The sequence below is a fragment of the Ruditapes philippinarum genome, unplaced genomic scaffold, assembly GCF_026571515.1.
Source record: "Ruditapes philippinarum isolate M1 unplaced genomic scaffold, ASM2657151v2 ctg9561_1_1_1_1, whole genome shotgun sequence".
Taxonomy (NCBI): Eukaryota; Metazoa; Mollusca; class Bivalvia; order Venerida; family Veneridae; genus Ruditapes; species Ruditapes philippinarum.
This window is the reverse complement of record NW_026861860.1, coordinates 15,480-40,690: the sequence shown is the minus strand read 5'-3', so window position 1 is coordinate 40,690 and position 25,211 is coordinate 15,480. Positions and strand designations below refer to the sequence as shown.

The 25,211-nt window shown below is 32.7% G+C and overlaps 1 protein-coding gene across 1 annotated transcript; it reads left to right on the top strand.

The window, feature by feature from the left end:
* The first annotated feature begins 1,871 nt into the window (after positions 1-1,871).
* LOC132717147 (uncharacterized) lies at positions 1,872-24,502 on the top strand. The gene is made up of 9 exons (XM_060700554.1): positions 1,872-1,958; positions 2,808-2,873; positions 3,955-4,255; positions 6,781-6,894; positions 11,274-11,319; positions 11,529-12,145; positions 16,494-16,639; positions 19,889-20,482; positions 21,017-24,502. Exons 3-9 carry the CDS (start codon positions 3,961-3,963, stop codon positions 21,419-21,421), a joined length of 2,217 nt encoding a protein of 738 aa, XP_060556537.1. The 5' UTR covers positions 1,872-1,958; positions 2,808-2,873; positions 3,955-3,960; the 3' UTR covers positions 21,422-24,502.
* The last annotated feature ends 709 nt before the right edge of the window (positions 24,503-25,211 follow it).

Genomic DNA, 25,211 nt, shown 5'->3' with positions numbered 1-25,211 from the left:
TGATTAACGAACTTCCAAAATTTGAAACGCTCTGCACTTGCATTTGTTGTGTCTGTGTCAGTCAATATTATATTCCCGCTATACAAATAACTGGAATTGGATTTCTTGAAACTTGAATCAGGAACAGGTCTACCTGTAACAAGCTCTTGCCTGGCGTGCAAAATAAAATACTACTTATGGAATTCTTAAACTTCTATATTGAATTTTTCGAAAGTAATTGAGCTACAGGGGGGCAAAAGATAAAATTTGACAGCTCTATTTACACTTTGAGAGGACAATAATCAATTAACTAAAGAACAATGACAAATAAGAGAGGAAGTATCTTGAAACATAACTAATCACGTGTTATATCCTTAGAAAGACTGATACTGTTTAGGGTTTCAACAACATTAAAAAGTCTTTCAATTTCATAAAAACGTAGCTTATTTGTGTTTGACCTTAACGTGTACGTTAGAGCTAGTGATTAAAGGAAGTTACGCAATGCATAGCGAGTCATAACAAAGTGAACTCTACGAAATTAAAAATGGGAGGAGTGACCCATTTAAAGTGTCCCGTGCATTGCATAATTATGTCTCTTTTCTGCACGTGAAATATTTAACCTTCTAAAAATAAACATAACATTTTGGCAGGAACAATCGCGTTACACGCAACTGCTCAAAACATTTGTTTGCAGTACTGAAAATGTTCATTTTTGTAGAATTTTCACGGACACACGTTATAAATGTACATAGTCGTGTCAAAAATCACAATTGACCTCGAATAGTCGAATAGTGACAATTTGTATCATGTGCGATATGCATATGATTCAATGTTAGGACCACAATCAAATTTGGAACCTAAACTCGAAATCTACGGCAGCCATAGGTGCGTCGCGATTACGTTTTATTACGCTATAGTCGTTGAAAATATATCAAGTTTTATTAGTTGTTTTCTTCGGTCTTCACACTTGATTAGGTCTATTTTAACCTTCATAACTTTTGATTTATAGAAATTTGTAGATTGCGACCCTTCTTCATACGCCAACCTAGTATCGCCTTGCGCTCAATATCGAACGTATCGCTCCACTCTTGTCTTTTCGCTCCACTACTTAAAAAAAAATATCGATTACTTTAAAAAAATATCGATATACAAATTTAAGAAATCCGACACGAGTTATTTATGTTGCACGAAGGACAAGGTATTGATACGGGTGGATAAACATTTTCCAATTAACCGTTCCAAGAAATCCAAAGGGTACACATTAAATTTGTTTGTACGTTTAATATTTAACAAATCGTCATTCACTTTATCAGGGGAAAATCTCCCTCGTTCAATCTAATTCTATTTTCGTAACAAATAGATCTTTTGAAGCCTTAACCAATTCTACACGAAAATGCATTGATCGGTGTTTGAAAAATTACAACTTAAGGTAAAAACATCAACAATACTTACAATTATCCGTTCAAATCAACTTTTGGCTCTATTTCGGAAATGATGTTCGCTTGTTTTTCCGTACACAACAATTTTGAAGTTGGGCGATAGTTTGCCAGGCATGACAATACTTTCTTCTATCAAAAGTTTTCATAAGTATTTTTAATAGTCTAATTTTCATTAGTAGTGTCCTCTAGTAGGTCGTATTTAATAACAAAATCTATATCTTTATTTTTGTAACCCATATCTTACTTTTATTTCATTTTCTTTTATAATAGATTGTTTTACTAACATTGATAATATTAAGAGGACACAAAGCAAGCCGTGTCTCTCACTTTCTTTGATTTAAGATTTCGAAACAGTTTAGGTATTGTTTTTTAAATTCACTTTAGGATGTCATTTCAATTGATTAACAGTTTGTTACACATGTAGCATTGTGCTCAGAAATCAGCATTTTTTTCAACAGGAAGCAAAGCAACATATTTTTGGTTTTGGTACTAGAGTTGAAATGCATTCATCGGAGGACAAGCACAAGTAACGAATAAAAGGTAATGTCAAACACACCAAAGATACCGGTGTCATGATTTATATGTAAATTGTATTAATTGCGAAGGTTTGATTAAAATATAAGATAATGCAGTATTAAACAAATAATAACGTGTATTTTTATATAATATTATCATATCTAAAAGAAAACGGGAATAGACACCAACAGGGTAAAGCCACACTCACAGAATGCAGCCACCGACACAATTCAGTCATAAACCATAATAAAATGTATATTTGATTACTACAAATTACCGATTGAAAACGTGATTGGATTTTTTCTTAATTACTTATAACAATGTCATTTGAAATCCAAAACCCTTTGTTACAATGCAAAAATGGGAATTCAGCATGCATATGATAAAATTCGCAACCACAACCAAGATCGTCTTTAAATATAAAGTATATTCATTTTTATTCGTTGTTATTTTCAATTTGTTGAATGAATAATGCAACAACTTGCTCAAACAACTTTAGACAATCTGTTAAGTTGAACAAAGACACGTGTTAGGTAATGTTCAACTGGATTGTCTGGTAAATTTTTGATAGAGTGTCATAGAGATATATTTCTTTAAATGCAAGCGATGAAGGCAAATCACTCAATAATTATTCAGACATATTTACTTACAAGCCATGCATATCTGAAATGGATTATATACATTAAGTGCTTAGCAAGTCTTTCTACTACTGTCTGCAATATAAGACACTTATTTCATTTTCAAAATGCTTTTCATTTATACTGTTTGAAATGTCATTTTAAAATATTGACATCATTTTATACGATACAGTGTGCTTAGTAATCAGTATTGTTACGAAAAATCAAAAGAAATAAGAATATTTGACTGTTTCAGATTGGAGTCTTGGTACTAAGATTAAACACGACTTGTCGCTAGATATACACAAACTTCTGGTTAAAGGTAATGTCGGGCACTTTTTGCAAAAGATTCTGGTGTCACATAAATTGTATATGAGTTGTATTAATTTCAAACGTTTGATTATAATGAAAAGGACAGCAATATTAAATATATCAATACACGTATTTTTGTATTGTATCATCAATTTTATTAGGATATTAATATACCATGAAAGAATGTTGTTTTGATGACCGAAATAATGTTTTTATTCCATGGTAAAGCAAATACAACAATGTGGAAATGAAGATGTCTTATTAAAATTGAAGTCGATTTGGTACGTATAAGTTTTATTTTCTCATAACAGGCATGACAATATCTGACACGTGTTAGGAAATGTTCCACCGTAGTATCAGGTAATTTTCTGATAAAAAGTATCAAAGACATATAAGTATTTCTTCAAATGAAAGCAGTGCAAGCAATGATTTTCATTTTTAAAATGCTTTTGATTAATATAGTTTCAAATGTTATTTTAAAATTAAGACATCACATTTTATGCAATACATTACGGACAGTAATCAGTTATCAACAGGAGTAGGTACATTTGACTGTTTGAGATTGGAGACACGATACTTGGGTAAAATAATGTTTAATATACGCACGGGGCAACGGATCAAAGGTATTAACGTGCACATTTTGTCAAAGATAAAAGTGTTACATGAAAAAAAAACTTATTTTTTTAATTTCAATTGTTAAATTATAATTCAATTGTAGTATGACCCGTTGATTGGCTTTATGAGATAAGGGAGACAACTCGGATACTCACCATTTGATAAATTGGGTTTAGGCATGGATGAGTTGGGAATTTAATCATAATCAAAACGTTAATACTACCCTGAAGCATGCTTTCTCCTTAATATTGCATTCGGTTGTTAGTAATCTAGTTAAGCAGTCATGAAGAAATAAAAACAAAGCAAAAAGGGTAAGTTGATATGAAAATACGTTCCAATAATCTGTATCACATTAATCAAAATATTATCCTATAATGCAAAAAAAAATATGATAAGCAATATTAACAAGGAAAGGCGGCTTTCACAGAACGCAAATCCTAAGAAGTAAAACATATTTTTTATGTTTATTATTTAAGATAAAAATGGTACACCCTACGCGAAAGAGAAAATCATCTGCCGGACTGGAAGACAATAATGATCTGCCGCGACAGAATAAACGACGACGGTGTAGGACACTAACATCGCAAACTAGAGCATCTGCACCTCAGTCAAAGGCACCTACATCATCACCTAGGGCACATACTGTAGCTACAACACCTAATAGACCAGCGAAATCCTCGCCTATGGCACATATATATCCGCTAAATGCACCTACACTTTCGCCTAGAACATCTAAACCATCACCAACGGTCATGGGACAACAGCCGTTGGAGCAAGGTAATGTAAATCAATACTTATTGTCAATGCTAAGTTCGGAAGTCTGTCCCCAAAAATATAAGGGAAAAAAAAGATTAAACGGTGTAAGTTGTAAATATGACCTCATTTTCGCCTAGTTATAACAATAGCGTCATACAGTGCAAAATAGAGAGAAATAAAATTTCCCCAAAGAACGCGCAAAACTCCAAAACTGAAAATGTTGCAGGCTTGGTTGGATCAGCCTGTTCATGAACGGTGATGGAATATGCAAGTTATCGTCCATGCCCAATAGCACCGGCTGAAGCAGTACATGTTTTCAACTTTTAACATGGACTTGTGAAATTTTGAATTTTAAAACATCTGTTCTCATAGGGCGTCACATGGAACCTTTAAATGTCACGGTTAGTGCCATTCTTCCTTGAAAAACGGCATTTGGGCCCAAGTAAAAAATTGCATTGCCCTAAACGAGAAAACAATGGGCAGAACTAAATTAAATGGAATTTTGAAAGTGGACCGGAGGTTATAAAGCCTGCATATCACAGATAAGCCGTCAAAAGATAAAAAAAAAACAGGCAACAAATCCTTAGGGTGATTAAACATGTGTGGAATACTGGTACCACCCAACAAGAAAATAGAAAGATCTAAAATACCACAAGTACAACAATGCTGAACAATCTTCAAGGATCGGAAATATAACATCCTTGATTGAATGTACAGGGAGGAAACTTGTCATAAAGTTATTGCTCCATTACCATAAAATAATGATAAAGTAAAGACAACAGAATTCTAATAATGTTTGTTTGTTTGTTTTTTATTTTACGCCTTTTCCCAACAGTATTTCAGTCATATAGGCGGGTAGTTTCCTAACCATCGTTCCTGGAGAGTTACACCAGTACTAGACTACCTTCCTCCGCGCTAAACTACCAAAGCATCTCCCGGGGATCGAACCCACGCCAGAGAGGTAAGTGTTCTAATAATGTCCAAACGACAAAATGTCCAAACGACAAAATTGAACATGTTGGATGCTCGGTTTTATTGCAGCTGTTTATGGACGGTAGTGGTAATTGCACGCCTTTTTGTCGTTTGTGGACAGCTCTCTTACAACCTGAATTGTAATAAAACCGGAATTGTAATAAAATTATTACAAAACTGGTTATGATGCAAAAAATTTATTACATTCAGGTTGTCAACCTGAATTGTAATAAAACCAGAAAATGTAATAAACGGTCAAAACTCAAGAAAATGTGGTAAGAAAAGTCTTTTTCACATACATGGTGTTTAAAAAATCGAATTTGGAACATGGAAGCGAATTAAAACTAAAAGAAAATACATTTCAAATTTGAAGAGCAGAAATGGTATCATAAAGTTGATGACAACCTGCATTCTTTAAAGTACTTGACATACATTTTATTCCTACGTATCAGATAGTTTGTTACATTTCACGATGTCATTTCGCTTCAGATTGTTTATTTAAGGTCTGTAGCTCGTAAATAGTTTTGGGCCGAGCTAAAGTGGCAAGGATACGGTGCTGTGAACAGAAGACAAATGGGAGGCTAAAAATGCTGTTAAGAGTTGTTTTTTTTGTATAAGGTTCGATTTCAGTCAGAGTGTTAAGGGATTAAAGTTCTTCAAACTTGTCCGTCATTTTCTTAGTTTTGAATTAACCTTTTTTACTATTTCAAAAATGACTAAGATAACATTATGCATAATTGAATTAAGACAAAAGAGATAATAACCTCTCAGTGTAAGAATATATGCGTATGCAAAGATATTCTTGAATTAGTTTAATCAAACAGGTAAGTGTTAAGAATATCACTGCGTCTTTTTTTTAGAAGAATATGTCGATTGAAAACGAGATATTTTATTTACTACAAGTGCAATTTAAACACAAAGTCACTTGCAGCATATGTTTAAATTAGAAAATACTATAATATTAAATGAATTACCATGTTCTGCTTGAATAGTTACTCGGTGCATGTGTGCAATCAGGTATAGTCCACCTTTTTTTAAAAAAAATCATTTTCGGTCTATGTCCGTCATTTGAAGGTCACTATCAATAAGTCAAAATGGATTCAATTTGAAGCAACTAATTTAGAGAATATTCCGGTGCTCTTCTATCATGTAAACGTATTCTTTCACTATGATATATTTTTAAGATTTTCAACGAGATGATAATTTGATAAGTTATACATTTCATTTATACATAACTAGCTTCAGTCAAGTTATATTCGCGCATAGAATAGATAAAAAGTTTCGTCAAATGTGTATATAGTTTTAAACTGTAGAAATGACTTTGACATTATAGGATCTTGTGAAGCGCAACAGAATATAACTGTATAAAGTGTCGCACTATAAAAATACCTTTGATTGATTGATTGATTGATTGATAGAACTTAAATTTACATTGATATATGTATTTAGGTCTTTAGGCATACTTTTATGTGTGTTAACGATTTATGGATTTTGATATTACATGGTTACATCTACTAGACATTGTTATATGTGTCATTGTTCTATTAAATTAAAAAAATCTAATCAAACAATAGACCAGCAGAAAGTAAAAGAAACAATGTGCATGATACATGGCGTAAGTGAAGAAGTTCAAGCAGTTGACAAAGGGCCAGAAAATGATACACTAGACATTGGAAAAACCAAAAACGGTAAGAAAATGGTATATGAATAGAAATGTTTTATGAAAGTTTGTATTCAGCATTGAAAACATTATTTAAAACAAAAAGTATCTTTTAAAAAGATACTCGGCCGAAATAAAACTGGTTTACTTGCATATCTTATCATGGAAACATGGAAATAGATTCATAAGGATTTTGAGCCTATTATTTAACTTAACGTTTAAATTTTTGAAAAATTAAAATCATATGCATATGTTGGCTCATACGAAATATTTCAAATTCTTTAAAAGTAAAGAAGAATGAAATAAGAACTAGATAGTATACAAACAAAACAATTTATTTCGTACTTTTTTTTTCGTCTCAGTCCATTTTTACCGTCATGTTATTGTTTATTTCTATCATTTTGAATGTTGTTTGAGCTAAAAGAAAACATTTAAGTTATTGAAGTTTAATCAAACTTTAATAGAAAATTTATAAAGTCAACGTTTTGTCGATACGAAATACCCGAATCAGAAGATTTGCAACACTTTTGAAAATAACGGGGAAAGGGCCGAAAAGTTTCGATTTGTAAACAGGATCATGGATGTAATTGTAAGTGGCGGTTTGGTTAACGTTTTACAAAATTTATAAGTCATTAAAGCAGCGTAAAATAATTTGTTTTGTTTTGTTTGTTTGTTTCATTTCAAGCCTTTTCCCAACAGTATTTCAGTCATATAGGCGGGTAGTTTCCTAACCATCGTTCCTGGAGAGTTACACCAGTACTAGACTACCTTCCTCCGCGCTAAACTACCAAATCATCTCCCGGGGATCGAACCTACGCCAAAGAGGTAACTGGATTAGAAGTCATCGACTCTAAACCCTCGACCACGGAGGCGGTAAAAAATAATCTGTAGAAGGGTGCATGGTAATTTGTAGGAAAAGGCGTGGTTAAATAAAATTTAACTTGATGGTAAAAGAACTTATGAATATAGAATATTGATAGTTCGTTCCAGAATTCCTTAAGATCAATCAAAAATTATACGCGTACACAATGTCAAAAAAATCTTTTATGTTTTTTATGCCCCCGGGCATATAGTGATTGAACCGTCCGTCCGTCTGTCCGTCTGTCCGTACGAGGTTAACCTAGAACGGCAAGTTGGATTTTTCTTAAGTTCTACCTGTACCAATGGCTGCTAAGTTTACACACTTACTAATCAATACAAAGTACATGATCTGGGCAAGTAACATAACTCTGGCTTTCATATTTACCAAGTTATTGCCCTTTTCAGCACTTAGAAAATGAATAATGGTTAACTTAAAACGGCAAGTTGGAAATATCTTAAGTTCTATCTATACTAATGGCTTTGTAATTTCCACACTTACTTATCAATACAAAGTACATGATATTTCCGAGTTATATAACTGTGTCATCCATATGTCCCAGTTATTTCCCTTTCTTCACTTTGAAAATAGGGCCTTGTCTGGTTAACCTATTTCGGCAAGTTGGATTTATTTTAAATTTCTCATAATTGCTTAATTTCTTTAATGATATCTTTCATATTTAGTAGGTGGATACCTTTGATGGTCCTCTAATTTTTTGTGGAGTAAGCGGTCTCTAGGGTCAAGGTCAAGATCACTGGTTTAAAAAATAAAAATAAACATTTTTGCTCATACAGTCTTTATATTTTAGTTGATGTTTTAGTTTAATACAAAGATGCCAAGGGAGGTCCTCCTTCTTTGGGTGTAGTAATGGGTCATTTGGGTCAAGGTCAATGTTACCAATGTCAAGGTCACCAATGTTAAAAATAGATCTTTACAGGTGTATTGACCATATTCTATAGACAGATGTTATTTATAATTGATAGAAACATAAACTTTGATGGAGTTAGTGGTCAGTTGGGTCAAGGTCACCAGTGCTAAAAATAGATTTTTACACATTTGCTCACACAGCCTTTATTAAATGACAGATATATTTTATATTTGGTAGGAAGATAACTTGCATGGTGATCATTTTGATTGGGGTAGGGATCAGTGGGTCAAGGTCACTTTTTTCTAAATATAGATTTTTACACTTTTGCCCATACAGCTTTTATTTATTGACAGATGTATTTCATATTTGGTAGGAAAATAACTTGCATGGTATTCTTCCTTTGGATGGAGTAAGGGGTCAGTTGGGTCAAGGTCACCAGTGATAAAAACAGATTTTTACACTTTTGCCCATACAGCCTTTATTTATTGACAGATGTATTTCATATTTGGTAGGAAGATAACTTGCATGGTATTCTTCTTTTGGATAAAGTTAGGGGTCAGTTTGGTTAAGGTCACCAGTGCTAAAAATAGATTTTTACACTTTTGCCCATACAGCCTTTATTTAATGACAGATGTATTTCATATTTTGTAGGAAGATAACTTGCATGAAGTTGAATATTTTTCATCTTCGGAGCAATGTCTTGGCAACTTATATTTTTCACAATTACAAAATGCTATGACTTTGTCAAGCTATAGAACTTGTGTTTACAAATTTTTGGCAATTTTTCTGTCCATAACTGAGTGAATGGGTGAACATTTTTTGAAATATTGCTACTGACAAGAATCTGAGCCGGGGGCATTTGTGTTTAACAAACACGTTCTTGTTTTAGTAATTTTATGATAGTCAATCAGATTCCGATATATATTCAGTTCTTCCCTGTGAATTTTATAGGGAGTCCAGTCGGCAGACGGCGTCCGGCCGAATATGACACATAAAAATTATCAATCTTAAATGTTGTTTATGACAGTCGTAAAACCTTCTATCTCCGGTAGGAACTACATACATGTTTTAGGAAGTTTAATAGCTAGCAGCCGACAACATTTGCATGAAGAATTATGACATCCCAGGCCAGATAATTGAATGTTAATTAAATTTAATGTGAAAATACTACCTTTGTTTGTAGTAGTTGATATATACATTACAATAAGCTCATGTATATGCCTTGGGTCTAGATGACTTCAAATTAATATTTTAATCGTTTTTTCTATAGGTTCTTCGAGGTTTGATAACTTTGTTACATAAGAAGAGTTTAATTCTATAGAAGCAACATTATACTAAGGATAACATTTCTCATAACTGAGTATTCTTATGTTGAAAATAGATTGTTTTTATGTGTTAATTGTATTAGTTGTCCTCTTTCAGAAATATTGTAAAAATCAGTTTCTATTGGAAATTTAATCTAATCCCAGCTTCTATTTATAGTAACACTTAGCCTTTAAAACATTTTTCGGAACCAACAAAGGGAAAACGATAATATTATGAACGTTTCATGCATAACTTAAAACGGTATCAGTATCGCGCGTTACACTTACAAGTTTATTTATGTGTCATACGGAATAACATAACAAAAGGCATGTGGGGAAAATTTAAGGAAACTAGTAAATAAACTTTAATAATTTACATATTTCAATATCATTTATTCTTACTTCATTCTTTTTAGTGAGCATTGACATTTAATCCTAAAATTCTACAGAGAATTTAACTTCAATGTAGCCGAGCTAAATTGCTCTGTGCATTAACCTGCATGATCATTTGTATTTAGGCTATGTCAAATATTCGGTTTTTTTTTCTTCTTAACTACGAAAATGCGGGAACATGAAGATACGACAAAATCCAAAAATTTTGGTATCTTTATACCAATTAAACATCTCTTATGTGTCGTATCTTTGCATATTCGTATATTCCATTTTTACGCCTTTCGGTTTAATTTGCAGTTAACAGTTTGGTTCATACGCGTTGTTGCAATATCGTAATTTGGCATTGTTGTATAGCCGCATTTTTGCATTGTTGCTTTGAGATTTTTGCTTTACGGCATATAGTAGTGCATATACAGTAATGGGGATGTGAAAAAACGGCAGATATTTGCTGATTATTGGTACATATTTCAATAACAATTGTTTGGTCAAATTCCCACAAACATAACTGAAATACTGTTAAAAAGGATTGTTCAACCTAACGTACATAAATATAAGAAGAATTACATATCTATTTCACTATTTGCATTAGCTCTCATATATAGTATTGTATTGTGTACTGAAAAAAATAAATATAAAGGAATTTCACATGGGTCTCAGACCTGAAACTGTTACATCATATGTTTTAATAAAAGAAATTCTCCGTCACTCTATGAAAATAGCATAATTCTGTACAACAGTTATTAGGCCATATTCATTTAAGAATCGTCCATTTAAATTAAGATGTTGTAATTATTTCATTGTCGCTCTCCGCTTTACATCATAACTGCTAGGTGTCGCTGCCAAATTTCCATATCTAAGAACGCAGTTGATGGAAAAGACGCAGTCAATTAAGGGTTCAAAGAGTAAACGCTGTTTTTAAAGGACAAAATGTGTTTGAGAAACATTAATTAAATTTACTTTTTATTTTATTTTTCTCCATGTAGCAAAACTTTGTCAGAATATCGACACAAGTGACAAAAATCCCTTTGAGTGAGTTTTGTATATACTTTATTTGTTATTGCATTTGTTTATAAACATTTTTAGCATTTGTAGCAAACTTGTAATATAACAAATAAAAAGATCTTTTAATTTGAATAATTTTTATAAAATGAACGTACAAGAAGAACTGATAAAATATTGCTTTAAACTAAAGAATAGCTTTCTGTAAAAGGTACAAGTGTTATTTTCTATTATTTTAGATATTTATCTGTCGACACAAATGAAATATGGCATTATAAAGTACCCTTAAAAAGATTGCCAAGAAAACATCGTCTACATGGGCTTGTTGGAACTCTTATAGATTACAGTGAAGACATTGAAAAAGAATTAGGACTTCCTAATATGGACGAATCAGGCATGGAACACCTGGACGATATTAATATGTTCATTCAGAACAATACTTTTGATATGAAACTGCTCATTGAAGATCGTGAAGATCTCTATCGCACGAATACTGAAATTAGTCAAATTGCAAGTAGAACAAAGAGTGTTGCTAGAAGCAAAGCTGTTGGTCTTTTTGTGAAAACCGAAGGTATACAATTTGTTGAATCAGTGACTGACAGTACTATTTTTGTATATTCTGATTCTCAAATCAAAAAAGAAAAAGAGCACGCGAACGCGATAAGTAGTTTGATGGAAGTCACCATAATGAGACCATTGATTGGGAAAGTTGCAATTTTTCATAAACTACTGGGCATAGCTTATTCTCAAAGAAATAGTGAAGACATCTCTGCATCTGCAATTGTAAAGGAGTTTCCGTATCTCTATTCTAATTTATCTCCCTCGTCGATAACAGCAATTGAGACAAACAGTTCAGGTAATGCTTCTTAGTCTTATATATATATATATATATATATATATATATATATATATATATATATATATATATATATATATATATTATATATGGATTTATATTCAATCAACACATTGAAAAACACATTTTCCTTTACTAATTAGTTTCATGCGCAAAACGCAATCTTCAGAAGTGTAAATGGTAGTTCTCAATAAAGGGACGTAACTATGAAGTGTAAATGGTGGTTTCTCAATAAAGGGGCGTAACTATATTAATACTGTTCATTTTTTAAAAGTTGCTTAATAGATATTTCCTGGAATGTCTGCAGGTTGATACAAGTTCGTTTCTTTTGTTTAAGTTTAGCGTTTTCTTGTTTGCAGATAATGTAGAATTTCTCCCATAGGCACAAGTTGCATCGGTCGGAGGCTGGGTTGTAGGGTGAGGCTTGTTTTAAGATATTCCATGTTATGTTAAAGTCGATGTTTTCTTCTTTGAGTTCCCAGATATATTTACTTAATTCAGTGCTGTTTTTAGCTTAGGATTTCTAAATGATGCTTTGTGGTTTGTAAATCGGGTTTTAAAGGTATTTTCTGTTAATCCTACATAAGTTTGTTTAGGCTTGTCGTCGTTTGTTTCCACTGTAGCTCTATATACAACCGATTTCACCAAACATCGTCCTGACATGGGGCAATCTATTATTTTCCTACAATTGCATGTTTTAGGCTGATTTTTTTACTATTTCTTTGGAAAGAATAGCTTTGTTATGTCCGTCGATTATGTTTTTTATATTGTTCATGCAACTATAACTTAATTTGACTGTGTTTCTATTGAATATTTTGTGTAGCAAGTGTTCTTTGGGAAATTCTTCGTCTAGTATTTTCAGAAACGTTTTTCCAATGTTGGTTTCTACATTTTTACTATATGGTGGGTTATACCAGATTATGTTTCTGCTTCTGTTTTTGCGATTCTTGGTACCGTTGTCAGTCTTTTCTTCATTTGAGTATTTAAGTTGGTGTTTATATCCACTATTTGTAATAGACCTTTGGTAGATTGGTGTTGCTATGTCAAAAGATTCTTGGTCATATGATATTTCGCATAGACGTTTGTTAATGCCTATGGGTATGTTCTTGATGATATTCGGTGGGTGGTTCGATTTGGTATGCACATATAACGGTGTGTTGTTCGGTTTGTTGTATGGAACATGTTTGCCGTTCTTCAGGTTGAGTGTTACGTCCAAAAAGTTCACGATTTTTTTGTTGGATTCAATTGTAATCTTCAGGCCGTGTTTAGAAAAGATAGAGCACAGGTCTTTTTTAATGTTTTCAATTTCACGTGGTTTCGCATCAGATACACCTAGACCATCATCTCGATATAGCCCAAAGTTTTTTCCATGTTTCTGTGTTATTTCGTTAAGTAAATATAATCCAACTAACTCACAAGTTTCTGCTCCATCGAAGCTTCCCATGGTTACGTCAAATAGATTGGATGTCGCTTTCTTGCCCCATGGTTCACCTGACTTGTAAAGGCATGATTGTTTTGCATGTATAATGATTTGTCTTTCCTCAGAACTGATGTCGTGGTATATTGACGCGAAATCGAGTGCATTATTTAGCAGTTCGGCTGAAATTGAAGGGTAGAAATCCACTACGTCGAATGCTATGAAATAGTATTTTTCTTACTGTTCGATGTTGTTAAACCATTTTAGTGTGGCTGCTGTGCTTTTCCATTGGTTTAATCCTGTTTTATCTTCTATTTTTGTGTTAATATTATCAAGTATCTTTTTGCTAATTTTTCCAATTTCTGATTTTGCTGGGTTGATCAAACGGCAAGTAGGGTTGTTGTTAAAGTTTGGTTTATGATCTTTCAGAGTGATAAAAGCTTCTCTCTTTGCTGTGACTTTAACTCTATCGTCTATGTCTAAAGTTTCTGTTATTTTTTTGTTTTGCATTTCTATTTCTGACACGGTTTCGCTGTTTATTTTTTTGTATGTTTTTGTGACATTCTTGTGTAGAAGTGTTTCATACGAGTCAGTATCCATTGTGTAGTAGTTGGTTGTTTTGTCAGCAGGTACTAGCAGTTTGTCATTGTTTTTGATTTTAGTTCTGATGTCGGTTTGCATTTTTTGTTGAAATCTGTCTTTTATTTGCCGGAATTTGAGATTTTCTATCATGTTTAGTAGTTTGTTTTCAAATTTTGCCGTTTCTAGAATCACCGGTGGTGTTTTAGTTGAATTGAATCCGGAATTCTCCTTCTGTTTGGGAGTGGCGTTTGGGTTGAGGTAGAAGAATGCCTTCCATCTCATTCTTCTACAGAGGTGTTCGGTCTTTTCAATTAATTTTCTTTTGTAATTATCCTCGGATGGGATAGGGATGTTTTTGGTGGAATAATCAAATGTTGTCGATTCCATGTCGTGGGTGTGATACAAAGAGTGCTCTACCTGCTGGGAGCTCTTGAATAAATCCAATAACACTAAAAGTCAGTACAAACCCTAGACAGAGTGCTCGATGGTATCCCAGAGCTGTATGTATGGATTTATATTCAATCAACACATTGAAAAACACATTTTCCTTTACTAATTAGTTTCATGCGCAAAACGCAATCTTCAGAAGTGTAAATGGTAGTTCTCAATAAAGGGACGTAACTATGAAGTGTAAATGGTGGTTTCTCAATAAAGGGGCGTAACTATATTAATACTGTTCATTTTTTAAAAGTTGCTTAATAGATATTTCCTGGAATGTCTGCAGGTTGATACAAGTTCGTTTCTTTTGTTAAGTTTAGCGTTTTCTTGTTTGCAGATAATGTAGAATTTCTCCCATAGGCACAAGTTGCATCGGTCGGAGGCTGGGTTGTAGGGTGAGGCTTGTTTTAAGATATTCCATGTTATGTTAAAGTCGATGTTTTCTTCTTTGAGTTCCCAGATATATTTACTTAATTCAGTGCTGTTTTTAAGCTTAGGATTTCTAAATGATGCTTTGTGGTTTGTAAATCGGGTTTTAAAGGTATTTTCTGTTAATCCTACATAAGTTTGTTTAGGCTTGTCGTCGTTTGTTTCCACTGTAGCTCTATATACAACCGATTTCACCAAACATCGTCCTGACATGGGGCAATCTATTATTTTCCTACAATTGCATGTTTTAGGCTGATTTTTTACTATTTCTTTGGAAAGAATAGCTTTGTTATGTCCGTCGATTATGTTTTTTATATTGTTCATGCAACTATAACTTAATTTGACTGTGTTTCTATTGAATATTTTGTGTAGCAAGTGTTCTTTGGGAAATTCTTCGTCTAGTATTTTCAGAAACGTTTTTCCAATGTTGGTTTCATTATAATAATAAAACCCGATTTACAAACCACAAAGCATCATTTAGAAATCCTAAGCTTAAAAACAGCACTGAATTAAGTAAATATATCTGGGAACTCAAAGAAGAAAACATCGACTTTAACATAACATGGAATATCTTAAAACAAGCCTCACCCTACAACCCAGCCTCCGACCGATGCAACTTGTGCCTATGGGAGAAATTCTACATTATCTGCAAACAAGAAAACGCTAAACTTAACAAAAGAAACGAACTTGTATCAACCTGCAGACATTCCAGGAAATATCTATTAAGCAACTTTAAAAAATGAACAGTATTAATATAGTTACGCCCCTTTATTGAGAAACCACCATTTACACTTCATAGTTACGTCCCTTTATTGAGAACTACCATTTACACTTCTGAAGATTGCGTTTTGCGCATGAAACTAATTAGTAAAGGAAAATGTGTTTTTCAATGTGTTGATTGAATATAAATCCATACATACAGCTCTGGGATACCATCGAGCACTCTGTCTAGGGTTTGTACTGACTTTTAGTGTTATTGGATTTTATATATATATATATATATATATATATATATATATAGTGTAATATTCGTATTAATTAGTAATGTGAACAAAATTTCCCATTGGTCACCTATCATTTTAGACAGAAACAAAATGTATGTCACATATATAACCAAATTTTAATGGTGGTAAAATAATGCCTTCTAATCACGTAGACCATATGTATGTTAATTGTCAACTGATTTTGGGAAATTCAGATAAAAAAGTTCCTTGCCAAACTGTGAATTTGAATGACAACGAAATTCAAATTCATATGAATCATTCTTACTCAGACACAGTTTCACAGCATTGTGAATGAATGCCATTTTACTTGATAACATGCCGCAACCTAGGTATTTTTCAATTTACCACTGCTTGTTTGTTTCCTCTCTACGTACAATTATCTTATCAACATGCAAAAAGTGTTAAAGAACAAATATAAAGTTTGATTCTAGATCACTTTTCAATAGCCATAAACACTAAAAGTTCATTTTTTTCACAGACGAATTCTTCAAATGCATCCAAGAAAATAAAAGCAACATTGAAAGAATGTTAGGTGAAATGATAGCACTAGCAAATAGAAGCGGTCTCCCTGAAGAAATTATGCCTGTAATTAAAGAGTATCAGACAGCAGTTGTTAGTAAAGAGGTATTATTTCATGACCCATTTAAATTTACATGTAAAACATTTTTTTCAAAGATACTTAAATAAAAATTTCCAGGTTTTTGTAACTCATGTTTGAGTTGAATGTATTTTCTCCAATAATGATGTCTCTATGTTCTTGTTGCTCTGTCTTACTTTAAGGCATCGAGTACTTTGGTACTGGTCATTAGGCTGTAACGTTTTATACATATTTACACAATCATGTATGTGTTTTATTTATTTCGTCTAATGTAACTATGACCAATGTTATATTTTCACTTGGCGGGAAATGATTTTATTTACTTTTATGTGCCATTTAGGAACATAATCGGGCTAAGAGTGAGGTTTGGCGCGCCTAAACCCGGTTTAAACTCCCCAGTGGTTTAACTACCACTGGCCGTTCTAAGGTGGTACCCCTTTGTGTTCCTTCATGTGTTTTTCATGTCTGTATTGTTACTTATTTTGGATGTTTGCATGTTGTGTGATGTCTGTCTTGTTGGATTGTCGGTGACGGTAGGTATTTTCTCTCACACACAGCCCTCTCCCTTTTTTCATCCCTTCATCCCTCCCCCATTTTCACCTTTACAGACCTTATCCCTTTAATTCCCATATGGGTAGTTTTTTTTTATTTCACACCTTACATGTCCTTCTACTTTCGACGCCGTTGTGTCCACTCCCGGTCTTGGTTTGGTGCCTTCTGGGTGTCCTGCTTGGGTGTGTCGGGAAGCTGGGTCCTGTGAACGTTGCCTTTGTCTGGTGGATCTTTATTCTTGTTTTTGTTATGTAACAAAATTGTACTTAAAGGATAAAACAAACAAAAAATGAAGAAGACACAGATGGATTTAAAATCACTATATATTTGTATTCATTAAAGTGCATAAACTTAGGTTAATTATTGTTAATAACTCAAGAATTTGTAACAGAAATTTGTAACATGAACCACAAAATTTTTCAAAATATTTCAAAAGATTAAGATATGGATCTGGACTTTCAATAAAAAAATATTTATCAATGTGACCTTGACCTTTGAGGTAAGGGTCAGTTTTTTACGCATTACAAATTGTCTTTTTATTGTGAACATTTGTGCCAAGTATCTTCAAAATCCCTTAAAGGACTGGACACGACATATACCTCGAACAGACAATGTTGAGCTTTATCACAAAGTGCGACCTTGACATTGAAACATGCGTCCGGTGGCTACGCATGACACGTCGTCTTAAACTTTTGTGCCAAATATTTTCACAACCCCTTTATGGATAAGAAAGTTAAAGACTTGACACAAAATATATCCTATAACAGACCATATTAAGCTTTGAGCTCTATGTATGACTTTGACCTTGGAGGTAGGGTCTAGGTGTTGCACATGACGCATCGTTTTTTTTTGGTGAAAATTGTGTATTTTCAAAATCCCTTGAGCTATTAAAGAGTTATGGTCTTGACACAAAATATATCCTATAACAGATCATGTTAGTTTTTTTTATTACCCCTCACTTTTTTGTAATGCTAATTTCCCATAGGCCTCTGGGAGTTATGTTTACTGTTAATGCAAGTGTACCACGTGACTAAGAATTTTGTACTGTTACAAAGGTAACAGTATTTTTAAACAGTATAAAATCTGGTCACGTGGTCTATTTTGTTTGTAAATAAAATGAAATTAAATAGCCGCCACTTTTTTCTCGATTCATTCTTATTTTCGTCGTTAAACCCCGATAGGACATCAATTTCTTCTCTGGAGTATCTATGACACCCATAAAATTTAGTATTTCGCACCCTGCTGTGCTTTTCGTGTATAAAATATCTTTTTGTTGAATAGTCAAAAAGTGAACATCCGTTTTCAACGGAAGTACTTGCAATGTAAATAATTAATTGTCAAACTGGAACATGCAGACGATTTAAGCATGCAACAAAGGATTATTTAACAATTTTAATCAGTGAAACGTTACAGAGATGGAGGACAGACATAGGATATCATCATTATTTTATTAAAAACCATGCTCAGAATATTCTGGAAACAGAAGGATCAGATTTCACAGATCATAACCGTGTAAATGGGTTAGTGTTTTATTCTCTAAATAAAACCTAGCTTATTGTATGTTTATGATTTGTAAATATCATCACTTGCATAAAGAATAAAAGAAAAAGAAAACTCCCCAAGTAGGCCTAAAGTACACTTAAAACTTGAAAGGTAAGGACAGTTTAGTTATCATTGTTACTATTGGTTTATTTTTGTTACAGTTAGATTTTGTTTAAAATTTCAAGATCATCGCAGTATTTTTGTTCGGGGTAATAAAATAAATAACACATGGGTTTGTGAGTAACAGTAAAAATATCATCTCTCGTAAAAAACAGTATTTTCCTCGGGATGATATTTTTACTGTTACCCACAAACCCATGTGTTATTTATATAATATATCAGTGTGACATTGACTTTGAATGCAGGCGACTGGGTGTTTTGTATGACACGTTGTCTCATTATTGTGAATATTTGTGCCAATTATTTTCAAAATCTTTTGATGAATAAGAAAGTTATAGACCGGACACGACATACAGCCTCAAACAAACATGTAATCACCAAGTGAAATCTTGACCTTGGTGGTACATGTGGTAGTGGTCCGGATGTTGCATATTACCCACTGACTTATTATAACACACATTTGTGTCAAATCCCTTAAATAATTGGCATATTTATGGACCGGACACGAAAGTGTGATAGACGGACAGACTGACTGACGAAGTCCATTTCTATATTCTCCCTTTTTCTTCGAAAAGTTGAGGACAAACATGTATGTGTTAGTGGGTTAGTGTTTTATTCTCTAAATAAAACTAGCTTATTGTATGTTTATGATTTGTAAATATCATCACTTGCATAAAGAATAAAAGAAAAAGAAAACTCCCTAGTCAATATCATCACTTGCATAAAGAATAAAAGAAAAAGAAAACTCCCTAGTCAATTTCAGATCATCGCAGTATTTTTGTTCGGGGTAATAAAATAAATAACACATGGGTTTGTGAGTAACAGTAAAAACCTGTTTTTGTTTGGGGTCCGCCTGGGCTCCTTGCCATTGGTTCTTGTTGCTGGGTCATATGGGGGTTGCGTTCATTGAACGCCGCCTTTCCTTGTTGATCTTGTTTATCATATTTTAACATTCGTAGACCGAATTAACCTCAGTTGACATGCAAGCTATACGTTTCTCGCATTATTTTCTTCCATTCACTAGATAGAGATTTTTATACTTATTTCATAACTGATTATAGGTAGCAATGGACCTTTTCAAATTAGACACGGCCATTACATGGTGTGGATTTCGATACCGCACATTTCACATATATGTAAAGCATAATGAATCCGAGGATAAGGAACTTGCAGAGAAGATTTCCAAATTTGTAGCAACTCATGGGATTATGAAATATGAGGTAATTTATATTGATGGCGATTTAGAAGAATACAGCTATATAGGTTCGATGATAAGTCCTAAAATTCAAAATTCCAAAGAAACAAAAAGCAAAGGTCAAGGTAAAGTTCAAAGGAAAGTTCAAGGTGGTGCTCAGAAGAAAACTGAGGACCATCATGCCACTCTTGGATGTTTTGCAACATTCAAACAAGGCAATTGCTCTTCTATTTGTGCACTGATTTCAAAGCACTTTGCAAACCATTTAGGAAATGGAATGTTTGATAAGGATATCAGACTTCTGGGAAGAGTTATACCCGTAACACTAGATCAAGGACATTATGACATCGCTGCCGCTAAGATTGTGGATGACCGAGTGCTCAACTTAGATACCAATTTTAGAAATTATGATGGTGAAATAAAACGTGCAATCCTAGTTGATGTGAACAAAGCTATGCAGGTTAGTGATTTTCACGTTTGACCGCTATTTTGGAAATTTGGGAAATATAGCTATCAGCGTTTGTATGTCTATATGAATTTGATTTTGATCAATAACGGAAATTTTGCTTAAACATAAAATATGACAAATATAAAATAACTCCATTATCTAAAAAGTAAAGTTTAATTGTTGTGCAAAAATTTCTCATTTACTTAAGCAAGATAATCTCCTATGTAAACGCGGTCTACGCTGAATAACTTTCGTATCATTCCACTCGCTAATATTACAATTCAAAGTATATATAGTGCATATGTATATAAACATAAAATAAAGGTCACAATAATTAATTATGCTTTTGAAGAAGAACACTAGTGTTTCTCTTCTGACAAGGCTGAAACAAACGGACTTTCTGTCTGTGTCTTTTAGATTATTGTTTTAATTAAAATCGGCTTTAAGTATACCAACAAAATAGTTCCGCATTAGCTTTTCAGATATAAGACATAAAAGTACGCGCATGTTATTCATTTCAAGTTGATAATATTCATGTCCTTTCAGAATCAAGCTGTTTATCTAAGAGGAGCAAAGACTAAATTAGGCGTAGGGACAATAGAAATACCATTCTTTATAAAGTCCGATGGAAAATATTATATAAAAGTAAAACCTGGAAGCTTAGAGCATAAGGAACCATGTGGCAGATTAGCTGAAGAAGGAGATAGCGGTGCAATACTTTGTTATGATGACCTTGATCAAAATCTCAAAGTCTGTGGAATGCTTATGGGCAAATGTTGTGAAGGTGAATCCTACTGTTTTTTACCATTGTCACATGCTCTGGAACAGTTAAACGAAAGTACAAATGGAGAGTTTAAGCTAATAACTCATATGGAAAACTCTCCTGCGCAAATTCACGCAGTAGGAGACTATTTGCAAGCATCTGGATCTTGTAAATACCTTACAGACTGATCATAAATTTAAAATTAAAAAAAAAGACATATCAAGAGCTATAGGGACAAAATCGAGTATGTTGCTCTTTCCATTGTCTCAAATAACAATCAAATCTCATTTTACTGTTGTTTACATTTGACTAGTTTAGTTGTTAGCTCACCTGAGCATTAAGTGCTTATTAGATATGGTTTTTAATATATCGTCCGTCGTTCGTAGATATCAAAACATTCTCCCCTTTAAGCAGAATTTCGATTTTGACAGCATTTCACTGAAGTTATTCCTAGATAGCCCTTTACAAAGTTTAGATACTTGCTTCCAGTGAGAGACATAGGTAGGTCAAAAGAGCTTAAATTATACTTTCAAATTGTATCTAAATCAAAACCCTCAAAACACACCAAATGTGATCTTATAACCTACTTCTCCAGAAGTGAAAAGGTGTTCCAGAACTTTAAATTTACCAAATACCACAACTTTTAACTGATGAAGTTTGTTTGTGCCCAATAATTAGCTAGATTTTCTTAATTCTAGATTAACTGTTAACGATTTTAAGTTGTAAATATTAGCGGTGACCCACGCTTATTTACTGGGGTATGGTCAGAATAAATATTTGTACTACAATTGGAGGATATAATGGCCATTATGGCACATGTACGAGTATATTGTTACCAATCATAGAAAGAAACGCATTGTGCAATAATGCATGGAACATGTACAATTATCAATGCTGTAAGTAAAAGAAAGCAAAATGAAATAGTAATATTCAAGAAAATAATTTAATTATCAACTATTGTATCGCACTCACGAAGAGCATCCAACATTTCGAAAACCAAAGCTCCAAATGAAAGGTCGGAAGACAAAACTTTGGACGGCCATAACCAGAAACAAAACCGACTGTGTCACATGGAACAACAGGAGAGACATGAAATCATATTTCAAACTTTGGTTTTATGCTGTAGTGTATATTTAGTTTTTAGATGATCTATTGATTTGTGTAACTGTTGTATGATGTAGCTCTATAATAATGAGTTTTAGTATGCTATATTGAATAAACTTGTAATCTATGTGCGCTTTAAAATATGTTATGTTCATAGTAGAATAACTGTTCTACATAGAAAGATTTTCTTATCTTGTATGATATGATGCTGTAATATGTTGCTAATAATATTGAGAATTTAATAACGAATATGTCTTGGTCTCTGTGCGAATCGATCTGTGTGATGCTCATATGAAACCACTAATACGCGGTTATGTGGTATATCAAACGGGTCAAGACACGCTAACATCCTGCCTCTTCATCATTGAACAAGGACCCACTCGCACTTAGTATACGATGTAGAATCACGTTTACCGTGGCCATTTTAAATATGTATATATATTGGTAGCCTAATATTAGCCTAATACTAGTAATACATGTTTGACGAGATGATGAGTGTATATTTAAGAACAAGATAAATAAAATCATGTTATGCAAGCCTCCTTTTTCTTCGTTGACATTAGCACGCTTTAATGTTTGTACATATCGCAAATGAGTCACGTCAAAGTGTTATTTCACTTGTGTAATATCGTTTATATTAAATGGGTTAATTACATGTACACTTCAGCGCCGTGGCTTATGTGAAAAATATAAATAACACAGGGCAGTCGGTGTGATAGTGGATATTATCAATGACTCTAGTTCAGATCTACTTATTTCTTCCATGTAGATATGATGACGACCGTTTCTTTATCATTCGGATATCCCGCGAAAGCTTTTTTTCTACTCAGTATTGTTTTTCCAAGGGTTAAAATTAGAAACCGTATCGCTTTTCAAAATAATGATTGATTGTTTGAAAGACCACGAGAAGGTGACTGCCTATGGGTGAATGTTAGTAATTTAGGAGCTGGTTTTAGTTTAATTGCCAAAGTACTGATATACTACGGGTTGACAATATCCACTTGTCAGCAATATGTTAACCATCTTATATCTTATATAAAAAAAACCTGATATACATACACAAACAAAAAAATACTTGCAAAAAAAATTTCCTCTGTAAAATTTTTACTAAAATTATAACAAAGAGTTAAGGGGGCATGTTGTGTTATGTGCCACAGGGTGATATAATTCCATTAATATTCATGTTAGAATCACAACTTTCGATTTAGATATCATTGCATCGTTGCTGTTTTTCTCTCCTTTTTTTGTGGTGGTATTTCTGTATTTTATAGGAAGCTGAGATATTTGTATGGTAATAGTCAATATGTGATTATTTATAACTTTGATCTCTTTGTGATATAATCTGTTTGATTATCGTTAGTAGAATAACAATTTTGATTTATTCATATAAATATATATCGTATATCATGTATATAATTTTTCAATTTTGTATGAATATGCCACAGTATTTTTGAAAAGTGAAACCGCATTTGATTTCTGACTGTTCTATGACAAGGTTTCAATTACAAAATAATCTTTAATTATTTTTTTGTTGTTTTACGTATCTGTCTGTTTTACATACCTATTCTTTAATGCCGCTTTTTAAATTTTTGCATGATGTAATGCTGAGATGGTTATTATATTATTCAGTATGTGATACATTAGAGTTTTTATGTCTGTGTGATATAAACCCTTGTACATTCGTGTTACAATACTTAATATTTGATACCAGGCCTCGACATTTTGCGGTGGTCCGTTGGTCCGAAACCACCTTATTTTGGCAAGGACCACGATATTTTAAAAGCCACTGGTCCGGTGGACCTCTTGGATTTTCTTGTTGGTGCAAAAATGGCGATTTAGACAAAAAAGGCATGTTTACTTATAAACTTTTTGTTTAAAATTATTTGTTCTTAGTACATGTATATGGTTCATTAATCTCTGAGAAGGTAAAGAAGTTGTTAAGTCATTAATAATTGTTATTTTAAGTCGCTAAATTTCGTTTATTCATGTTAAAGGAGTTAAGAATTTGTGATTTTAATTTTGGTAGAAAATTCATTCAAACGATGCTAGTTATTATGATATCGGATGAACTTAAATTTCAGATACGTTAATAATGGCAGCAAAAGAAAGGAAATGGAAAAATATATCTTGTTATTCTTTTCTTCTTATCTTTTTTCACGATAAGAGATCCATTTTTTTCCAGAGTAAAAAATACTTTAAAAGGTTAAAAATACTCAACGTCAAAAATCAATAAAAACCAACAAGCAACAGGGAAGTAAAAATTCTGTATTCAGAATAAATCTGTAAGAAAGATAAGCAAAACTATAATCATATATAATGTTGGTATTTTTTTAATCCTTAAGATATTGCCTTGTTTTCAAAAACAAGAATAAGATAATGTATAAGTTTTATTTAAAATGTTAATATATAAAAGATACATGTAATAATGATTATAAGATGTACTATGTATCAGCAATGGATATTTGAAAACAGTAAGAAAATAACAGACACAAATAGGTGTCACTATTCTCTAACTTGAGTTGAGGGAGAAGTCACTTCAATATAAAAGTTAACATAAATAAGAGCTATGTTGTGTATTTTTGAATGTGATAAAAAAAATACGATAGAATACCTACTGACTTGCTTTCCTTAATTACTGATAGGTGAAAAAATACATATCTAAAATATCTGTTTTCTTGTAAGGTTAATAATACATCTTTAATAATTTGTCAACAATTTTAGCATATTTTTTCTAAATTTGCAGTAAAATAAGATAATAATAACAATTGACCATCTGACGTCTTGAAGGACCACCTAAATTTCAAATCTAGTGGTCCGGCTTACAACCTGCTTTAAAAGTTAGTGTCGAGGCCTGGATTCTTATTAACGTCAATT